Here is a 17,679-nt window from a genome sequence, read left to right as displayed (position 1 = left end):
TATTAATTTCACCTGTTTAGCGCTAGTCTGTCTCATTGTTATGTACACGTTTTTTTGTTAAATGTTATTCTTGCTCTGCCGGCGTCCCCTGTTTGCACTTTACATAGCACCAGGTTCCGGAGAAACGCTGTTCCGTTTTGCTCTGTACTGTCTAACACGTATATGAAATGACAAAGGGGATCGACTTCGAATTTACTGAATGCTGCAGTGGTACAGGAGTATTTAATGTTCCAAAGAAAAAAAATATTTGAGGAATATTTGAGAAAGAAAGAAAGTAAAGGAAACCATCTGGCAGGCCTGGCTGAGCCCACCGTCATCTGCTGTAGCCAGCCACTTGAGGGCGGCGACAGTCTTTCTGTCCTTGGAGAACAAAGTAAAGCCTAAAGCACGGCGGTTTTTTTAGCGTTGGTTCCCCTGTCTGTGGTTAGGGGTGCACAGTTATTAGTTTATGGTTAAATATATGGTTTTACATGCTTATTCAGAATTGAATAATTTTAGGCCGTTTAAAATGAAACCTGGCTCATATTTCAGTTAGACGGTTTATAATATACGGGCACCAAAAAAAGGGCGGTGTGGCTGGCGGACGATTCTGGAAAAAAAAAAAAAGAAAAAGTACATTTTGTACAGCAGAGAGTCTGGGAAAAAGGCCTGGACTGATGGGGGGAGGCAGAATGGGAGGGCGGGAAGGCGTTCTCTCCACCCTGTTGTGGATGGGGTGGTGCTTGTCTTTGTGGCTGGATCTCTGCCATTGTTTGAGATTCCTGACTACGGTTTCTGGTTGGAAGGGTAAGACTGGTAACAAGGTGCAAGCGCCTTGCCGTTTCTCTTCGCCGTCAAAGCAGACAGGGTCTCCTGGGACTCGGGGAAAGTCTTTCTCAAAGTCCTGCCCTTTGAAATGTGTGTCTGTGTGCACACGGTGCTATTTCACACAGCAAAGAAAAGTACGATACTGTACAGATCTATTTTAAGTCAGATCGTTTTACTTTAGAACGTTCATTATCATGCAATCAAGTGGAATCATTGTAGAAAGTAGAACGCACGGAACAAAAAAGGGATTCTGGACCATTTTACTTATTTTCACCTACTTGACTTGAAGTTATTCACGCCTTCGTTACCCATGCTGACCCAGACTGCTTCCATCACTATGTATTTTTTCATGTCCATGTGTGTTTACTGACACCGGGAAATGAGAAGGTGCAGGGACCTAGTGCAATAATATGTGTTGCTCGATGTGCTGAAAAAAAATATTCTGTAAAAAGCGCTCGTCTTAATGTTGTTGGAACACTCAGAACATTCAGACCCGTGGATAAATATCCCTTTCTAAATATATGATGTTAAGTTTAACTTGTTTTGTCAGCTTACACACACACACCCACACACATTAAAGGCAACTCCACAGAGATTTAAAGCATATGTTCCCATTTTTCTACAATTTTTTTATTAAAAATTACTGTAATTGATATCAAAGGATGTAAAAGTTCGATGTTAGAGGGAATCCAGTCCTGCGCAGTCCTGACATTTCATCTTACTTTGAATTTTTGGTTGATGTCATCGTTTTATGGGTAGCATGTTTTCATTTTTCTTTATAAAAGGCATATGTCACACTGAAGGGGTGTGTATAAGTAGTGTTGTGCTGAATGATGTCAGTGTGTTACGCTGCTGTGCCACAATGAGGCCATTCAGATCAGAAAAGTCATACGTTGAGCTCATCTGAACAATGGTGAAAATGCAGAGATGCATGAGAAAAGGGTTTTTTAGGGAATTCAGTAGTTTTTATTCATGTAAAGAGAGTTTAAAATGCCCACACTGTGGCAAACATGTTAAGCGAACACGTCAGAGGCAAAGAGCGTCTCATCCGGTGAGATTCTGTCCTCTAAATAATATTTCCTCTTTATTGAGCAAATGCCAACACACTCAAAGCATTGGCCTGGTCTGTGACAGGAAGTGTCAAAGACACGGAAATTCTTTAGAACTCAGGGCTCTGAAAGAAGTGCGTCATGCTGCCGAGATCGTTCCAAATGAATCCACCACCAGAGAGTGCCACCAGTATAAAGGTTTTTATGAAGCAAGCAGAAGGGACATTTATTTAGAAAGTTTATTTCGGTTTTACATTTCGTCGTCTCACGAATTGCAAATCAAAATAACATTCGAGCCCTGATTCAGTAAAATATGTATCTCTGTGTACATTGAATATTTTTTCATAAAAAAAACTTCCCATCATACAGCTTTATCGTATTTTACATACTCCCAAGGATACTGGCATTGAATAGCGCAGACAAAAACAATTATAATTTTATCAGAAAACTTTGGAAGAGCTCAATCTTAAAGGTTGAAGGAAAATTAGAGTGGAGTGTGCACTTTTTTTTTTTTTCGTTTTCATTTTTTTTAGTGGTATTAGCACCATTGCTGTGACTTTTAATTTAAAGGGGTTAGCACCTCGTCCCAACATATCTAAAAAAAAAAAAAAAAAGCATCGAAGGCAAGCTGGGTTTAGATGACGAGGTCCTTGTCAACGTCCTCTGAAAAAGAAGAAGACATAAAATTGTTAAGACTGCCAATTGGGAGTTTTGGGGGAACTTTATTTTATTTTTAATTTTTTCAAACGTACGCTCTTTGATGCCAAAGCAGTTGGCCCATTCCTCAAGCGAGATGTAGTTGTCAGTGTCAGCGTCACACTGCGTGAAGAAGTTGGTGGTGCAGTGCTCCATGGGAATGAGGGGGGCGCGGAGTGGTGACAGCTCGGTGTGGGACAGGTAGCTGTCACGTCCAAGAAAATGAAACACAATCATAACACACACAGACGCATCACAAGAGGGTGTTAAAAAGTTATATTTCTGAGGTCCCAAGTAATTTGGACAAACCTGGTGTTAACTATGAATTGGTATGCATTTAAATCTATTTTTAAAACAACTAATATATAAGCAATGGAAAATATTAGTTTGATTAAGGAAGCCATCATATGTGGGAAGTGGATCAGAAAGAATCAGAAGAAATCTGCTGAACACACCCATCGATGGGGTGCTGGTCGAGCTGGCCAAACTGCCAGTGGACAGGGAAGATGTACATGTTGTAGTTCTTCTCAAAGTCCAGAGCCAGAAGGTCCAGAGAGTGTTCACCAGCCTGCAGTCTCTTGTCGTTCTCGTAGATCTTCTTAACCTTAACGCAGATAAAAACAGCAAAACATTAGTCTGTCACTGTGTGCGCATTAATTACCTGTATTTTGAAGTAATCTGCGGTTATTGTACATTGTGACATATTTGTTATTATACTACATGTTCTTCCCAGAATAAGCCAAAAGTCAAGGAATCCCATTTTTCTTTCAGTAAACATGGAAATGGGTCCCAAAGAGCCCCAAACCGCACAAAGGTAAAGTACTTCCCAGCTGTACTCTGTGTTATGATTTGAAAATGAATGAAATATTTAAAATACAGAATTAAAATCTGAATTAATGTATTATTTATGGGCCTAACAAGATATGCCAATGGAGTGAAATAACACATTTTACACCATTCCAAAATACATCCACAGTGTGTAATTTAGTAACAATCACCTAAAGATTATGGAGTAATTGCTTTAGACCCCCCATGCAGGAACACGCTGTTCATTTCTCTGTAATTAGGAAACATTACCCATCAGCCAGGATCGGATTTTTTTTTCTCCAGGTTTGCATCTCCGCATTTCAGTCTGTCAACACTTTGCACTCACCCTGTGCTTCTGCTTCTCCGTGAGCAGGCTGTGGTCCTCGTCACGCTCGTACAGAGTCACCAGGACGTTCTTCAGCCAGTCCCTCATGCGCAGGGGGAACTCGGACAGCTCGTTGTCCAGGCAGGGGGCAATGTCTGGTTAGAGCATGAACACTGCCATAATTAGTAGTTCTGAGCACATGAATGGTCAGACACCATCTCGCCTAGTGGCAAAACATCAGCAAGTGCTACCGAATCCAACATTAAATGACATTCTCTAACCAAGTCTGTTTCATAAAGACAAATTTAGATAATTGCTGATTCTACATTCACCCTTATTTTCCAAGGCAGCCAGTCACTGTAGTCACCTATTGGTTGCCAGTTTTAATAGACATAAGCCATTTGTCTGTAAAAGTAACTAAGCATTTCACACCTTTTTTAATTCTTTCCCAATTAAATGCTGTCAATTAGTAAATTCTCAGATTTTCTGAATTTGTGTTATTTTGTTTTCAAAAAGGGAAGGGAAGTAGGATCAGAATTGAGCCGCTCTGAATCGTGGAAGAACAAACATAAGCTCCCTGCCAGACACACACACACACACACACACACACACACATCAGTATCAGTCCTCTGGACTGACACCCTGCATTACGCTGGCTGCTAGCGGCATCATCAATGATGGAAAAGTCGCTCAGCGCCATCATGGCTCTGTCGCGATCTATCATGTGTCTGCTCATCCATCCACTCAGCGTCTGACACTCCAGCCTGCGGCAGGGATCCGTTCTCAGCCTGAGCTCCTTCTGAGCCCTGCAGCCCCAGCTCATCTCTCTGCCCGTCACACCACTGCTGACGTGGAGCCATTTCGCTGGGAATCTCTCGGCTTCGCGGAGCGCTGCGAGTGCAGACCTGCCCTTCGCATGTCTCGCACTGGTCCCCACACGGGAAACGGCAGGCCTGAATGCCATCAGTCACTCCCTCTAGTATTCAGCCGCTTCACGCCTTCACAGCTCATTGACACCTTTCTGAATGTTAAACGTTCTCTAAGGCTATTATTTTTTTTTTCATACGTTACATCATATCTTACATTTGCAGGGTCCGATGTAGTCTAAGTGCAGCTTGTGTCCCTTCTTGGTGCCTTCAAGGGCGCACTTAGTGGCAAAGAAATGGCAGGAGGACTCATAGGTCTTGTTGTCAGTGCCACAGATCTGTGAAGCAGAGAGTCGCCATGTCATGAATTGGGTTTGTTTTTTTTGCACTCAACACCAACAAATGAAGACCCAACCTTCTGCGAGGTCCATCTTGTTCTTTTTTTTTTTTACATATGTACACTAATCAGGCAGCAAGTCTGCGTTCTGCTGCTCCGTGACACCAACATTCTGTACATGTATATGCAGCCGCTGCTTCACATTCCCATATACAGTCATGACATGTTGGTGCTCTGATTCATCTCAGGCCAATATCTTCCGTTTAGTTTTCTTAACCAAGGCTGTTAACCATAGAAGAAATGTATCTGGATATACACACTATCATATGGCCACTAACACACACGAACAAAAAGAACTTGTCTAATTTAACCCATAAGTACTCGGGTGTCACAAACCTGTTGAATGTTCTGGAAACTTCTTTATGTAGCTTTATCTTTAGCTGAACTTTCACACTAAAGGGGCAAAACAAATATGAATCTATTTGGACTTTTCTCTCTTCCCTGCAATTTTTCTTTAAAATATTCCGAGCTCTTAGAATTTAAGATGGTTGGGAGAATACCAAGGGAGTGAAATGATCCTAAAGAACCTAAATATGAAACATTTTGTTACATTTCACATTTTTGAGTCTTCCATTTGTGATATAAGAACATTCAGAAAAAGAAAGACCCATGAAAGAGCATGTGTGTTGAAACTTTTGACTGCTAGTGTAGAATTGCGTTTATATATTTTGCATGAAGTCAAACGTAAATTGAAGAAATGCCTGTATACGGATCATTCAATCGTTATCGCTCTATTTAACTTCATATGCAGTGAAACATAAGAATGCTTACGTGCTCGAACTCCCCAGCTGGTTCGGGGCAGGTGGTGGGGTCCTGGCACACACACATGGGGGTGTTGCTGTCGTCCACCTCACAGACCTTGCCCTTCTTGCAGTGGTGGTTGAGGCAGGGATCTGCACCGAGAAGGAAATAGAACACTGTCACCTCACCGGGATACGGGCGAAGCTGGCGGAGCCATTTTCTGGGTTCAGTTATTTCGAGGTTAGCGGCATACGTCACGTGGCTACATGGCATCCGACATGGCGGTTATAATAATATGGCACGAGAGGCGTAATTACAGCTGTCTGCCAGTGTCTTATGTGAACTCTGTCATTAACCATGCCATTCCCAGCTTTCTGTGTAATTTGCTAAGCAAAAAAGACAATCTACTTACAAAGAGTTAAACTGCAAGAGATGTCCTAACTTAAGTATTAATTAAATAGACTCTGGGGCCCTCAGAATTGGAACTGATACCTACTCTCTGCCATAACGTCCTCCACTACTTCAATGGCTTCATCAAACTCGCCGGTCTCCACCTGGACTGGGTTGGTTCCCACTTCGACCTGAGAAGAGCGGCACATTGGTGCATGTTAGAAGAACTGAAATGCCAGCACACGGACATGTGCACACATGTGGCGACGCCCGGGACCTGCCACAGCTATATTTACAGCCTGCGGTGGGCTTAAGTCCTCTCTAGACATTTGACAGGAAGCAGCAAAATGACCAAGCCATGAGACATCTGCTCTAAACTCATGAAGCGTTGGTCTCTCTCGCCTGGCTTTCCGAACTGCCAGGCCACAAAGGAGATTGGGAGATTTCTTAGAGGGTTTCAAAAAGGTTTCATTAAAAATGGAGTTACCTCGTCAGCAACGGGGTCGACAACGACAATCTCCTCCTCAGTCTGGAATGCAAACAGAGCTGGCATCAGCATCTCATTACAACGGTAGAAGTACTATGTTCCGCGGGATTTATGTAATCTAAAAAAAGTTAGCATCACATAGCCAGGGAGCAATTTGTGCTTTACAGCCCCTTAAAAAATGTTTGGCTGTGTCCAAACCAGCAGACTTACAGGAGCACTGAGGGCCTTGCCAGCCAGACACAAGAGGAAGACGATCCACACCCTCATGTTGGAAGTCAGCCTGCAGACACAGCAACAGATTAAATCGTTGTACCTCCAGGGGCCATGGAGATGCGTTGATCTGCAACGTCGCATGCTTATCGAGACACGTGCAGCTCTTATCCAGAGGCCCTTACAATCAGTAATAAGGTGTCTTGCTCAGGGACACAATGGTTGTACGTGGAGTTTGAACCTGTGACTTTGTGGTCTTCTGGTTTATAAGAGACTGTGCTACCCACTGGGCTACTACCGCCCCATTTTACTGCGGGTTTGGGTCCGCTTGATGTCTGCAGATGAAAAGGATTGGCAAGCATGACTGAACAAGTCAATGGGGCACTTTCGTACTCCAGCCCATGATCAATAGATACCACATTTATCACACACTCCTGGTCTGTGACGACTTTCGTTCCTGTTAGACAGAATCTGTTCGTTTTTTACGGCAGAGCTCTCCAGTTCTGTTCTTTATGAGAAGCAGATGTGGTCCATGATAAATGGCCAGGGCCTTTGTTCTTCTGTCCTTCTTGGCATCTGCTCAACCAATGGGACATGTCTGATGGTGCAGGTATCACCAGTGAAGCAGTGGCTTTGTGCGGGTCGATACGTTGTCTTTGTCCCAGACAACGCTGCTTTGTCACTGCTCCTCTTTTCTTTTTTTTTCCATCTTCTTTAAAGTGCCCTGACAATGGAAGCTCAAAGACCCTGTGAGCGGCTGGCCATCCAGCCATACCGACAAAGTCAAATTAAGTCAAAACCAGACTCTAATGATTAAAGTCAATGTAATTAAGCTTATGTAATAGCCATGATCAAAGGTTATTTATTTGGACATTGTTTGGTTCGTCTTGATATGTCGTGTGATACGTGCAGGATGAGTGGGGATAAATTCGAGGTCACTTTTATTATTATTATTCAATTTTATTATTATTATTGCATTATAATATCCACCATTGTTGTCTGTTGTTTATTCTTTTTTTTTAAATTATAGCAGTGCCCATAAGTGCAATTCCGAGAATTGTATATATATATATATCTAAAGAAACTGCAGACTTCAACGGGAATATGGAAAACTGACATAGGAAACTGGTGTGTCTACATTTTTATAGACATTAGCTTCAAATAAGTTCATATAATATTTCAACCAACTATACTTCAGGTTATTGCACTGTATGGGTTTAGTGGGCCAGCAGAAAGTTATTACTTTACTCTATTTGAAGGTTTGACATAATGTTTTTTAGGGTTTTAACAGGCATCTTAAAACCACTGACCCTCAAACAATTTTCTTGGCTGCTGTTGCCCAGCGTCGGCTAATTGCCAGAAGCTGAGACATCCCTGACAGCAGGGCATCTGCAAGCAGAGGGGTACCCAGGCATCCAAAAGATGAATAGTAATGAGCCTTATTTCTAACTCTAAGTTGGCTGTAGTGGCGATTTAGTATTCTTTATCCTACCAATTAGTGAAAGTGAAGTGATTGTCATTGTGAAACACTGCAGCACAGCACAAAGTGACACAGCGAAATGTGTCCTCTGCTTTAAACTATCACCCTTGGTGAGCAGTGGGCAGCCATGACAGGTGCCCGGGGAGCAGTGTGTGGGGACGGTGCATTGTTCAGTGGCACCTCAGTGGCAACCTGGCATTTTGGGATTTGAACCGTTTTATGGTTATACAGTTAAGTGTTTCTTTTTTGTGAACATTATGTCCGTTCGACAGAGGCGCAGACTTGGCTCTCTGCAGGCTGACGTTTTGCAGGAAGCGCAACGCCAGGCTGGTTTGTGATGTCTGCCTGGCACCACAGCCAAGCTCCAGCAGCTTCTTCTCCCTCTTCCCCTGTTTTCATTGGACGGGGAAGAGACAGGCAGGGGGATGATGCCAGTTCAACCACTGGGCATCTGAACGTGGAAAAATACAAGTCGGGTGCATGGTGACGTGCCAGAGTAGCAGAGCAGGAGCAGTTTTCTTTGCTTTTTGAAGTTAACTGGGTGTTGACCTTGCAGGCTTATAGCTGTGAGAGTCGAGGTGGAGGAAAGAGAAAAAGATGTTGTCCCAAAAACAGGTTATGTTTAAATTGGAGAGACACTCTGTCCCCCGAAAAAGCTTATTTACCTATTTTTTTTCTTTTCAATTCCGAATGAAGCAAAAGTCAGTGTGAAGGGCAAACTGACGTAATAGCAAAACAAGTTGTTTTTTTTGGATGTCTTTGCTCATAAGGGGCATCCATACCACAAAGGGTCTCTTTCTCATGATGTATTTGATTTGGAGGCTAGTTAGTTAGTTGGATAAGCAAGCTGTGAGCCACAAACGTTCTGGGGAAGCAGGAGCTCAAAGGAGCTGTTTTCCCCTTAAAAAGGCCGGAGCAAACTCTGGACAAAGAAGAAAATGTCTTGAGGCCAGCTTAACTACTGGATGAAATTTGAAATCCTTAAAATTCGTCTCTGTGTCCTCCCAGGTAGAAAGCCACGGCCATCATTTGTCCCAAAAATGGCGCGATGGGCTCAGAGGAGCGTGAGCCAGTCACGATTTATGTGACAGGAAGCCACTTGGCATAAAGCGTAAACCCCTGTCCCAGCCACCTGTCCATTACCGGGCAATTACCCCGCTGCATCTGTGCAGCGTTTAGTGCTGCGAGGAAAAACAGCTCGTGTTGTTCGAAAATCTCTCGCCGGGAAGCCGAAAATGGCGCACGGCTGGTGTCCTGCACAGAACAAACCCGTCCCACGGAAAGACGTAAGAGTTCCCATATTGTAAATGGGATGCATTGGGTTTGTCACGGCAACAAAAAGCAAACAGTTTTTGTTCTGGAGGGGGGTGGGAAGAGGAATGCAAAGGCTGATACCGCTGATAGCGCAAGCCGCTTCTGACAGTGGCGTCTCTCGGCCGCCCCAAGAGCCCGTCAGCCCCATTCAATTGAACATTTGTTTCCATGTAACCCGAGTTTGCGGTCACCTGACCTTTTGAAGCCGCTCCGTCCCGTCCCATCCCCCTTGCACTGTTTGCCAGTTAAACCTTTCCCCTCGTTGTTTTTTTCCAAAGCTACGAACACCGGGTCTGTGAATAGCTGCCGGGGTTGAAGGAAATGGATCAAAATCCCACACCGAGCACCTAAATGTAATGCAATGGATTATAGTTCTTGCGGTATTTTTAACAATCCTGTCTTTGTGTCCAAAATAACATTACTGACCCATTTAAGCCCAAGACAAAAATCAAGTCAGAAACATTTTCTTTCTAAGCCAGAAAGCCTTTGAGGTATGCGGTTTGTTTGTGTCATTTGCACTCGCCCATCTGCAGTGTGCTGGGAGTCGGGGAGTCTGAGATTCAGAGATTCGCCGTGGCCTGGCTCCTTCCCAGCAATCTGTGAGCTCGATAATTGTGTTGTTCTCCCCTTAGAGTGGAAAATTCTAACCCTTTATTGTCTAATGGTGATTGCTTTCTCCCAGTAGCCAAGTTAACTACACAAAAATGAGGGGCGGATGGCGTCCTTAGTTTTGCAGGGTGTGGGTTAAGCCCTTTACAACAATGTTCCTCAGTGCCCTGCACTGTGCAGTTTAGCCTCACTCATAAACGCAAAATCTGATTAAAGGCTCCCACGTCTGACAAAGACGTTTTTGGGACCAAAAGCTGACACCCCACAAGGAGGACTACAATCCATTAGGCGAGCAGAGTAACTTAAGTGAATGTACATTGTGTAGATGCATGGTTTTGTGTATGTGTGTGCTTGGCTTTTTTTTTTTTTTCAAATTCATGCCTAAATGAGTTTAGCAGAACATCCGGCAGCTGGGTGATAGTAGCATGATGCGATAGCGTTTTTTTTTTTTGTTTGTCTAGTGGGAGACATCTGCAATATCTCAAAAAGAAAAAAAAAAACCATCAGGCTCTTCAACAGCTGGTGGGAATCGCCATGGAAACATGCATTCCTTTTGATGGGAGTAATTGGTCTGGGAGGGCTGGCTGGCTGGCTGTGAGAATGGACTCTCTCAGGCGCTTTGTCTCCTCCCCCCTCCTCATGTCCCCCTTCCCCTTCCACTGTCTTTCTCACCGGTCACCCCGCCTGTTGCCTATGTGGCACAAAACCTCACCAGCGGCTCGAAAGAGTGACAGCTACTGATCTAAAGTTCCTAGGAGTTTTTTTTTTCTCCAATCTGTCACAAAGCGCTTTCTTTCTTAAATTAGGGGGAAAAAATGCACCAATAATTTAGTACAATAAGATACAATATAACAATAAGTCATCCCACAATCAATACAACAGAAAGAAGTGAACCCCAATGGGAAACCAGTGTTTATAGCAATAAAACCCGTATCAGAGTTGAGAACGAAGTATAACAACCTATGGGAGGGATAACTCCTGAAAAGTAGCTCCAGGGCAGCAAAGCCCCCTAAGCTCCAGCAGCTCAGCAGAATGCTCGGCAATGCGGCGCCTTTCAGGCTCTTACCTTCGTCTGCCAAGCCCAGAAGCCGGAGGAGAAGTCAGCTGCAGCGGGGGTCTGAAACTATCTAACAACAGCACAAGTTTGCCGAGGGGACATTTGCAGTGGGCAGGCCCACAGCCGGAGGTGGGCGGAACGTCCCGCAGTTAACTCCATATTCCCGTAAACAAGAACTTTATGGTCTGGTGATGGATTTAGACCCACTGTTTTTCTTTTCCAGAGAGAAAAGCTTGTTTTCTTTTCTTTTTTTTTGCACTAGGAACACGGTTGCATTTAGATTTGTATATTTGGTGATTTTTATGTATGTATGTATTTAATAATTTATAATAGGGAACATCTCTTTCCAGAGACTATAGTTAATGCATCAGTGTCACATCGCATTAATGTAAAACAAAAAGCAGGTGACAAGTCATATAGTGCAACTTCTCTCAATTAAATTTTTTTTTATATAAGTCAATATTTCATTTTCTTTGTGAAATGTAGCCCAATCTGGATGCAATAAACCTTTCAGCTACTAAATATTTGATTTGTCTGAAATTCTCGAGCTAGTTTCCCATTTTAAACTCTGCGCCAAGACAAGTCAGCCGGTTTGTCCACACAAACCCAGCTTGCTATGCCATTTTAAACCAGCTCTTCAGAGATAGATTGCTCATGTCTGCAGACCACTAAACACACAGACAAGTAAGGAGGAAAACATCTGGATGAGACAAGGGTGGGGGAAAGCTGCTCTGCGACGTGGCATTTTCCATTCTGGCTGCAGCAGAGACTGGGGGCCAGACGCAGCGCGAGCGATGGAGGGGATGTAATTACTTCGACTTTCATGGCCTGCAGACGTGGCGCTGCCTGAGAAAGGCAACAAGTCCTCGCAAGCGTTCAGAAGGGCCAGAACCTTGAGTCTAATCAGCAAATGAGCTGGAAAAAAAAGAAAATGAACTTTAGAGCCCTCTAGCTCGAGTAAAAAAGCTGTAGTATTTCAGGAGGCCTTTCTGCTGTGTTCTCTCTTGTGCATTGAGAGGCTCTTCCCTTGAGGGACACACTAAATATCTCAACACCATTCCCACTATCAGATTACACAGAAAATGACTTTTTCCGTGTAAAAGAAAAGGAATTTTCATTCTGCTACCTCTTCTTCTCCCTGTATGAACCATGCAACAGCAAGTACTCACAATATTTGAGATTTGCCCTGCTTCTATTATAATAATATGAAAGACTAGCAGCTCTATTACAACATTCATATGCATTCAGGATCGTTTTATATTCACTGTCACATTTAAATGTAAAATGTACTCTACTGTTTCATTTTATTTCAGGAACAGGTTTGGATGGCATAAACTTCATAAATAGTGAAGTGAAGTGATTGTCACATGTGATACACAGCAGCACAGCACACGGTGCACACAGTGAAATTTGTCCTCTGCATTTAACCCATCACCCTGAGTGAGCAGTGGGCAGCCATGACAGGCGCCCGGGGAGCAGTGTGTGGGGACGGTGCTTTGCTCAGTGGCACCTCAGTGGCACCTTGACAGATCAGGATTCGAACCGGCAACCTTCTGATTACGGGGCCGCTTCCTTAACCGCTAGGCCACCACTGCCCCAATAGGGACAATTTCCGATCAACATCTCCGATGCTATTGTGCTTTGGGATAAACCTCAGCAGAGTTGGAGCTGGTGAGCAAGTGTAACTGAAAAAAACTTGAGTGTTTGATAGTGTCATGGTTTCTGTGGTGGGCTGCTGGCTTCATGCTGTTCTGTGAGGCAGCATGACATTTTCAGCTATATGTTACTTAAAGCAGGATGACTTGACGTGACGTGTGCAGCTTAATGTTTCCGCTTCTTCTAATATGTATGTTGCTCATATTAATTAGACCAAAAAAGACCAATTAAATGCAAAGAAATACAATAACACGATGCAAACACATTGTGATTATTTATCACGTATAGACATACAAAAACGCCAATGTCTAAAATTGTATAAAATTGTGTAAATGTTTTTTTTTATTATTATTTTATCACTTTTATGTTCAGGATTTTTGGGGGTGGGGCATAAATCATGGCTTGATGATTCAAAGTTTAGCATGACTCTGCACTTTAGCACTATGAAAGGAACATTAGTCTTCAAAAATAAGATACTTTACCAACAAAATAGTCTTGCTCTCTGGTGTATTAGCCTAACTTAATTTTGAAAGGAAATGCTAGTCAGTAGCACTAATTGGCAAAAACGTGAGAATACTATGACCATTCCATCGCAGGATTGATTGTCTACTGGTCCTGAATCAAATTCTGGCCCTGGAGGTTCAAACAAAAAAATTTGCTTGATAGAGAATTCGTTTTTTTTTAGCTCTTGATTAATTAAGATCTAATTAAGACGTTAGAAAGGGCTGTTGTGCCTCCAACAGACAGTGTCCGTATTATTTATATACACCATCTATATTCCTGTGCAGTGTTCTTTAGGGCACATGTATAATTCTTATTGTCCAAATATTTTCCTCCTCTTCCAAAAATCATTAGTTTTGCTTAACTTTTTGCTTATCTGAAGCAATTAAAAAAAAGTTTTCACTTATTAAATGCCTCATCTTTTTTGCATGCAATATGTTTGCTGGCCTGTTTGTGCATTCGGAGGCTCAGGGCTTGCCGAGTTGTTTTTCAGATTGGCTCATTTACATTCAGCCTTCCAGGCCCACTTTCCCTGCACTTTAATAATCCAAGCATTTGATGAAATCCGGGCTACAGATTTTCAATCTAATTTACAACCGAAGGAAACAGTTTTGTCCAATCGTTCTCGTGCGGTCCTCTGGCAGGGTTCCTCAGCCGTCGCCTGATGGCATATCTTGTGATCCAGATTTGCCGATATCCGCAGGTGACAGTGTGTGCCTTTCCAAAGTTCACGCCCTGATAGCAATTTTGGAGAGGAGCAGTCATAACAAAACATCTCTGGCCGGAATATCAGATTGCTTGAAGATGAAAAGCATGTTTGCCACTGTGAAACTACCAAAAACTGTATTTCAAAAGAGGGAGTCCAGAACACCTATATAGAAAATTATACTTTATTCATATAATGCTTCAAAACCTGTAGATAAGATGAGGTTCTGGGCATGCTATAGCTCCCAGATCCCATATAGATCCCATAATAGATGTACAAACAATATTTGTGTCAATATTTGAGTACTGTAGTTATAATACTGTAGATGCTGCATAAACTAACAGGCTTGCCTGGCAAGAAATATAGTAAGATGTATAAATATAGTAAGATATATAAATGCTTTATTATGATTCAGAAATGTTTAAATAACAATTAATTTCTGACGTAGAGGAACTTTGTGAAGTTGCTTACGAACGTATACGGCAGCTACTATCACAAGAAGACATCTAGGTATGAGCAAGGGGAGAAGGACATGGCACAGTCACACAGGAAACTGCTGTTCGAAACAAGCAATGGCCTGTTCTTCCGCACAAAGGGTTCCTGCCACCCACTAGAGCTCGAATTGACTATTTCATGGCCGTGCTGGCTGCTACTGCAGACAGTTGAAGGCCTGTGACAAGACTGTCCTGGATGAATGGGTGTGTAGGATTTTTTTTTTCCTCTAGAGAGAAGTGAGGCGATTGTTTGTCATGTGTGACACGCCACAGCACAGCATCCAGTGAAATGTCTGCAGTCTCTGCTTTTAACCCATCCCCTGAGGGAGCATTGGGCAGCCATGATAGGCACCCGTGCTGTGGGTACCTTGCTCAAGGGGAGCACCTTGACAGTTTGGGACTTGAACCCACAACCTTTTGATTGAAGGTCCCGCTTCCTTACCCGCTAGGCCACCACTGAGATCGCAGACCTTTGTTCCTGAGAAAACGTTGTAAGAACGCTACTACAGCTCACTTGTTTGTGAAAGTTGAAGACGCAGTTGGAGTATGATCTGAACATAACATACGGCAGATCCAATAAAAAATAAAAAAAATGAAAAATGCTGGGTGCATAAGTCTGCACACTAATACTCTGCTGAATCGGCCTTCCGAATAATTGCAGCTTTCGGTCTCGGGTTCACACCTGCCGCCAATTAAAGACATGCTGATTTCCACCAAATAGAGTCCGGCGGCACGAGCAGGGCTTCCCCCACATTTACTCAGCTGCTGCCACAGCAAAAGCGCGAGTATCAAAGGGGTCTCAGTGCAGAAAGGTGTCAGCCCGGAGAAGAGCACGCGCACGGATGTTCTTCTCAAATGTGGAACGTGGCGTAGACACCAAAAGGAGTCTTGACTCTGGTTTCACTGTGTACTGAAATCACCCCTCAAGGTCCATCGTTCTGGAGATGCTCTGACCCTGTTGTCTGGCATCACTGTTTGGCCCTCGGCAAAGTCACCGGACCCCTTGCCCCTCCGTGCATTTCTTTCTCTCTGCTTCCAACAACTCCCAAGAACTGACTGTTCAGTTCCTGCCTGATGTGTACCATCTACCATTTGTAACCGTGGATGGTGGTGGCCTGGCGGGTAAGAAAGCAGAGTTGTAAGGTTGCAGGTCCCGCTGAGGTCACGTGCCCTCACACTGCTCCCCGGGCGACTGTCATGGCTGCACACTGCTCACTAAGGGAGTTGGGTTAAATGCAGGGGACATGTTTTGCTGTGTGCACCGTGTGCTGTGCTTGCTATATGTCACTTTTTCACATTCAGATTAATATTAACTACTGTTTATGTTGTTAACCAGTGTAACTTTGTGTATATTGAATTAAATATTGAATTATTGTGCAATCAATGAAGTGTGTATATCTTGCTGTAATCACAACAGAGTAACAGCACTACGGTCACCAACTTTACTGTTTGTGACAGTAGAAATTTTTCAAATTTATCCACCTCTTGATTTATTAATTACTTGAGACTGAGAGTGCAATCAAGCAGCCAGAGTATCTACGTACGGCTGCACGATAAGTCCTGCATGCCTATGATGTGCAGTTATTTACAAAGCACACATTTTCTATAAAGGACACAGCGCCACCCTCTGGCAGTTCCTTTTCCTGTCGCACTTTCAAATCTACCAATACACAGAGCAGACACCCAGAAGCTCCTTGTCAGGTGTATTTTTTTTTCTTTTATTCTCTTTCTATTGTGGTTGGTATTGAAAGGAAAAAAAAAAAAAACGAGCCTGTGGCTGGATTGTTTTGTTCGTATTTCAAGACGTTGCTCCGTCTTGCAAAACGTAGACAACATTTCTGAAACAATCATTTTGCAATGCTCATATTCATTTCAGAATATATAAGTTTTTTGCACTTCTGGCAGTGGCATTTTCGACTTATTTCTTCACATCAGCAGTAATGAAAGACCAACTACACGTGAAAACATCAGATTCTACCTGTTCCACCAAGCGGAACGCAGGAAAATGCATGGTCCAGATCATTTTCATCCGAATGTTTGTTACTCTTTGCAATTAAAGCAGGAATGGACTTTTTTTTATGGCAAATTAAGAACACAACACCCTTGAAGAACTGCCAGGGCACATCGGTGTGAGAACATCTTCATTTTGGACCAATATAGGTGACAGTCTTGCCGGTCTTTTTCAGTGTTTCCAGCAAAACGTCCTTGTCTTTGTCACTGTCAATGAACACCTTCTTATTGGGAAGGTCGATGTCAAATTTCACGTCTGCAAAACATTGAAAACATTGATGTTCAGATTGGCAATACATTCTTAAACATCTACTAACAATGATCGAACGTTTAACAGCGATACTTTGTGGTCTGTACGTTGTTGTTTTCGACCATGATTGCAATAAATAATTTAGAACAATTTTCTAAGCTGGTTCTAACTTGCCAGTTTTCCCCACTGACTGCTGCTTAATGTGAAATTGGCCACGTTTAAATCAGATCACTTACCCAACTTCGTTAAAACACGAGTGACTGCTCCAGAACAGCCTTCGCACGTCATGTCGACAAAAAATTCGTGTTTCTGCAGTCGAGACAGATTTAAAGAAAAAAAAGTTTCAACGTAGGTTAGCCTAGCCTAGCCAGCGACGCTGCCATTCAACCTCTGGTTAACTGGGTTAGTTAGCTGTGAGCACTGCGACCCCGAGCTGGACCGGAGGCATTTTATGTAGGGAATGGTAAACACGATCCTTACAAATACTCACCGTCATGGCGTAAGAATCAATCGCCGTACAAAAGCCGAAAACGCCGCCGCTGTGGTGCCTTGTCAGGCGCTCTTCTGCAGCCCGAGGTAAGGGAGCGTGTAGAAAGTGCAATCTCTGTCGTTTTGCGTTTTGTCCGAGGTCTCAGCATCTTACAAGCGCGAATACTGTAGGCAATTTTTTGATTGTCCCTTAAAATATATTTTTTTTGTTGTTTTTTTGAGCAGCAGTTTTTAGTTACAATTTTTAGTACAACGTGTTAAATATTTGAGTTGCATGTTCATATTAAACATTTGAACGCAATATACGAGACGAAACACCGCGACCGTCTTGATCAGCT

The 17,679-nt window shown here is 43.1% G+C and overlaps 2 protein-coding genes across 2 annotated transcripts; both read right to left on the bottom strand.

The window, feature by feature from the left end:
- Window positions 1–2,041: 2,041 nt before the first annotated feature.
- On the bottom strand, window positions 2,042–11,334 carry sparc (secreted protein, acidic, cysteine-rich (osteonectin)). The gene is made up of 10 exons (XM_028960401.1): window positions 11,245–11,334; window positions 6,776–6,845; window positions 6,566–6,607; window positions 6,185–6,269; window positions 5,719–5,840; window positions 4,768–4,888; window positions 3,706–3,839; window positions 3,008–3,156; window positions 2,609–2,757; window positions 2,042–2,519 (listed from the first exon to the last, which is right to left on the bottom strand). The coding sequence occupies exons 2-10, from the start codon at window positions 6,830–6,832 to the stop codon at window positions 2,491–2,493; spliced, it is 888 nt and encodes a 295-aa protein (XP_028816234.1). The 5' UTR covers window positions 6,833–6,845; window positions 11,245–11,334; the 3' UTR covers window positions 2,042–2,490.
- A 5,032-nt stretch (window positions 11,335–16,366) lies between these two features.
- Window positions 16,367–17,448, bottom strand: atox1 (antioxidant 1 copper chaperone). The gene is made up of 3 exons (XM_028960422.1): window positions 17,343–17,448; window positions 17,089–17,161; window positions 16,367–16,858 (listed from the first exon to the last, which is right to left on the bottom strand). The coding sequence occupies exons 1-3, from the start codon at window positions 17,346–17,348 to the stop codon at window positions 16,734–16,736; spliced, it is 204 nt and encodes a 67-aa protein (XP_028816255.1). The 5' UTR covers window positions 17,349–17,448; the 3' UTR covers window positions 16,367–16,733.
- Window positions 17,449–17,679: the final 231 nt, after the last annotated feature.

Source organism: Denticeps clupeoides, chromosome 18 (assembly GCF_900700375.1).
Source record: "Denticeps clupeoides chromosome 18, fDenClu1.1, whole genome shotgun sequence".
Classification (NCBI taxonomy): Eukaryota; Metazoa; Chordata; class Actinopteri; order Clupeiformes; family Denticipitidae; genus Denticeps; species Denticeps clupeoides.
The sequence above is the reverse complement of the archived record's forward strand: the minus strand, read 5'-3'. Positions and strand labels throughout refer to the sequence as shown.

Excerpts from the sequence above, each read along its gene's own strand:
- sparc (XM_028960401.1), bottom strand. The coding sequence starts at position 6,832 with ATGAGGGTGTGGATCGTCTTCCTCTTGTGTCTGGCTGGCAAGGCCCTC. Across the intron at positions 3,157-3,705 it reads CGGAGAAGCAGAAGCACAGG|GTTAAGAAGATCTACGAGAA; the intron begins GTGAGTGCAAAG and ends ATCTGCGTTAAG. Across the intron at positions 2,520-2,608 it reads CTGCTTTGGCATCAAAGAGC|AGGACGTTGACAAGGACCTC; the intron begins GTACGTTTGAAA and ends CTTCTTTTTCAG.
- atox1 (XM_028960422.1), bottom strand. Across the intron at positions 16,859-17,088 it reads TCGTGTTTTAACGAAGTTGG|ACGTGAAATTTGACATCGAC; the intron begins GTAAGTGATCTG and ends AATGTTTTGCAG.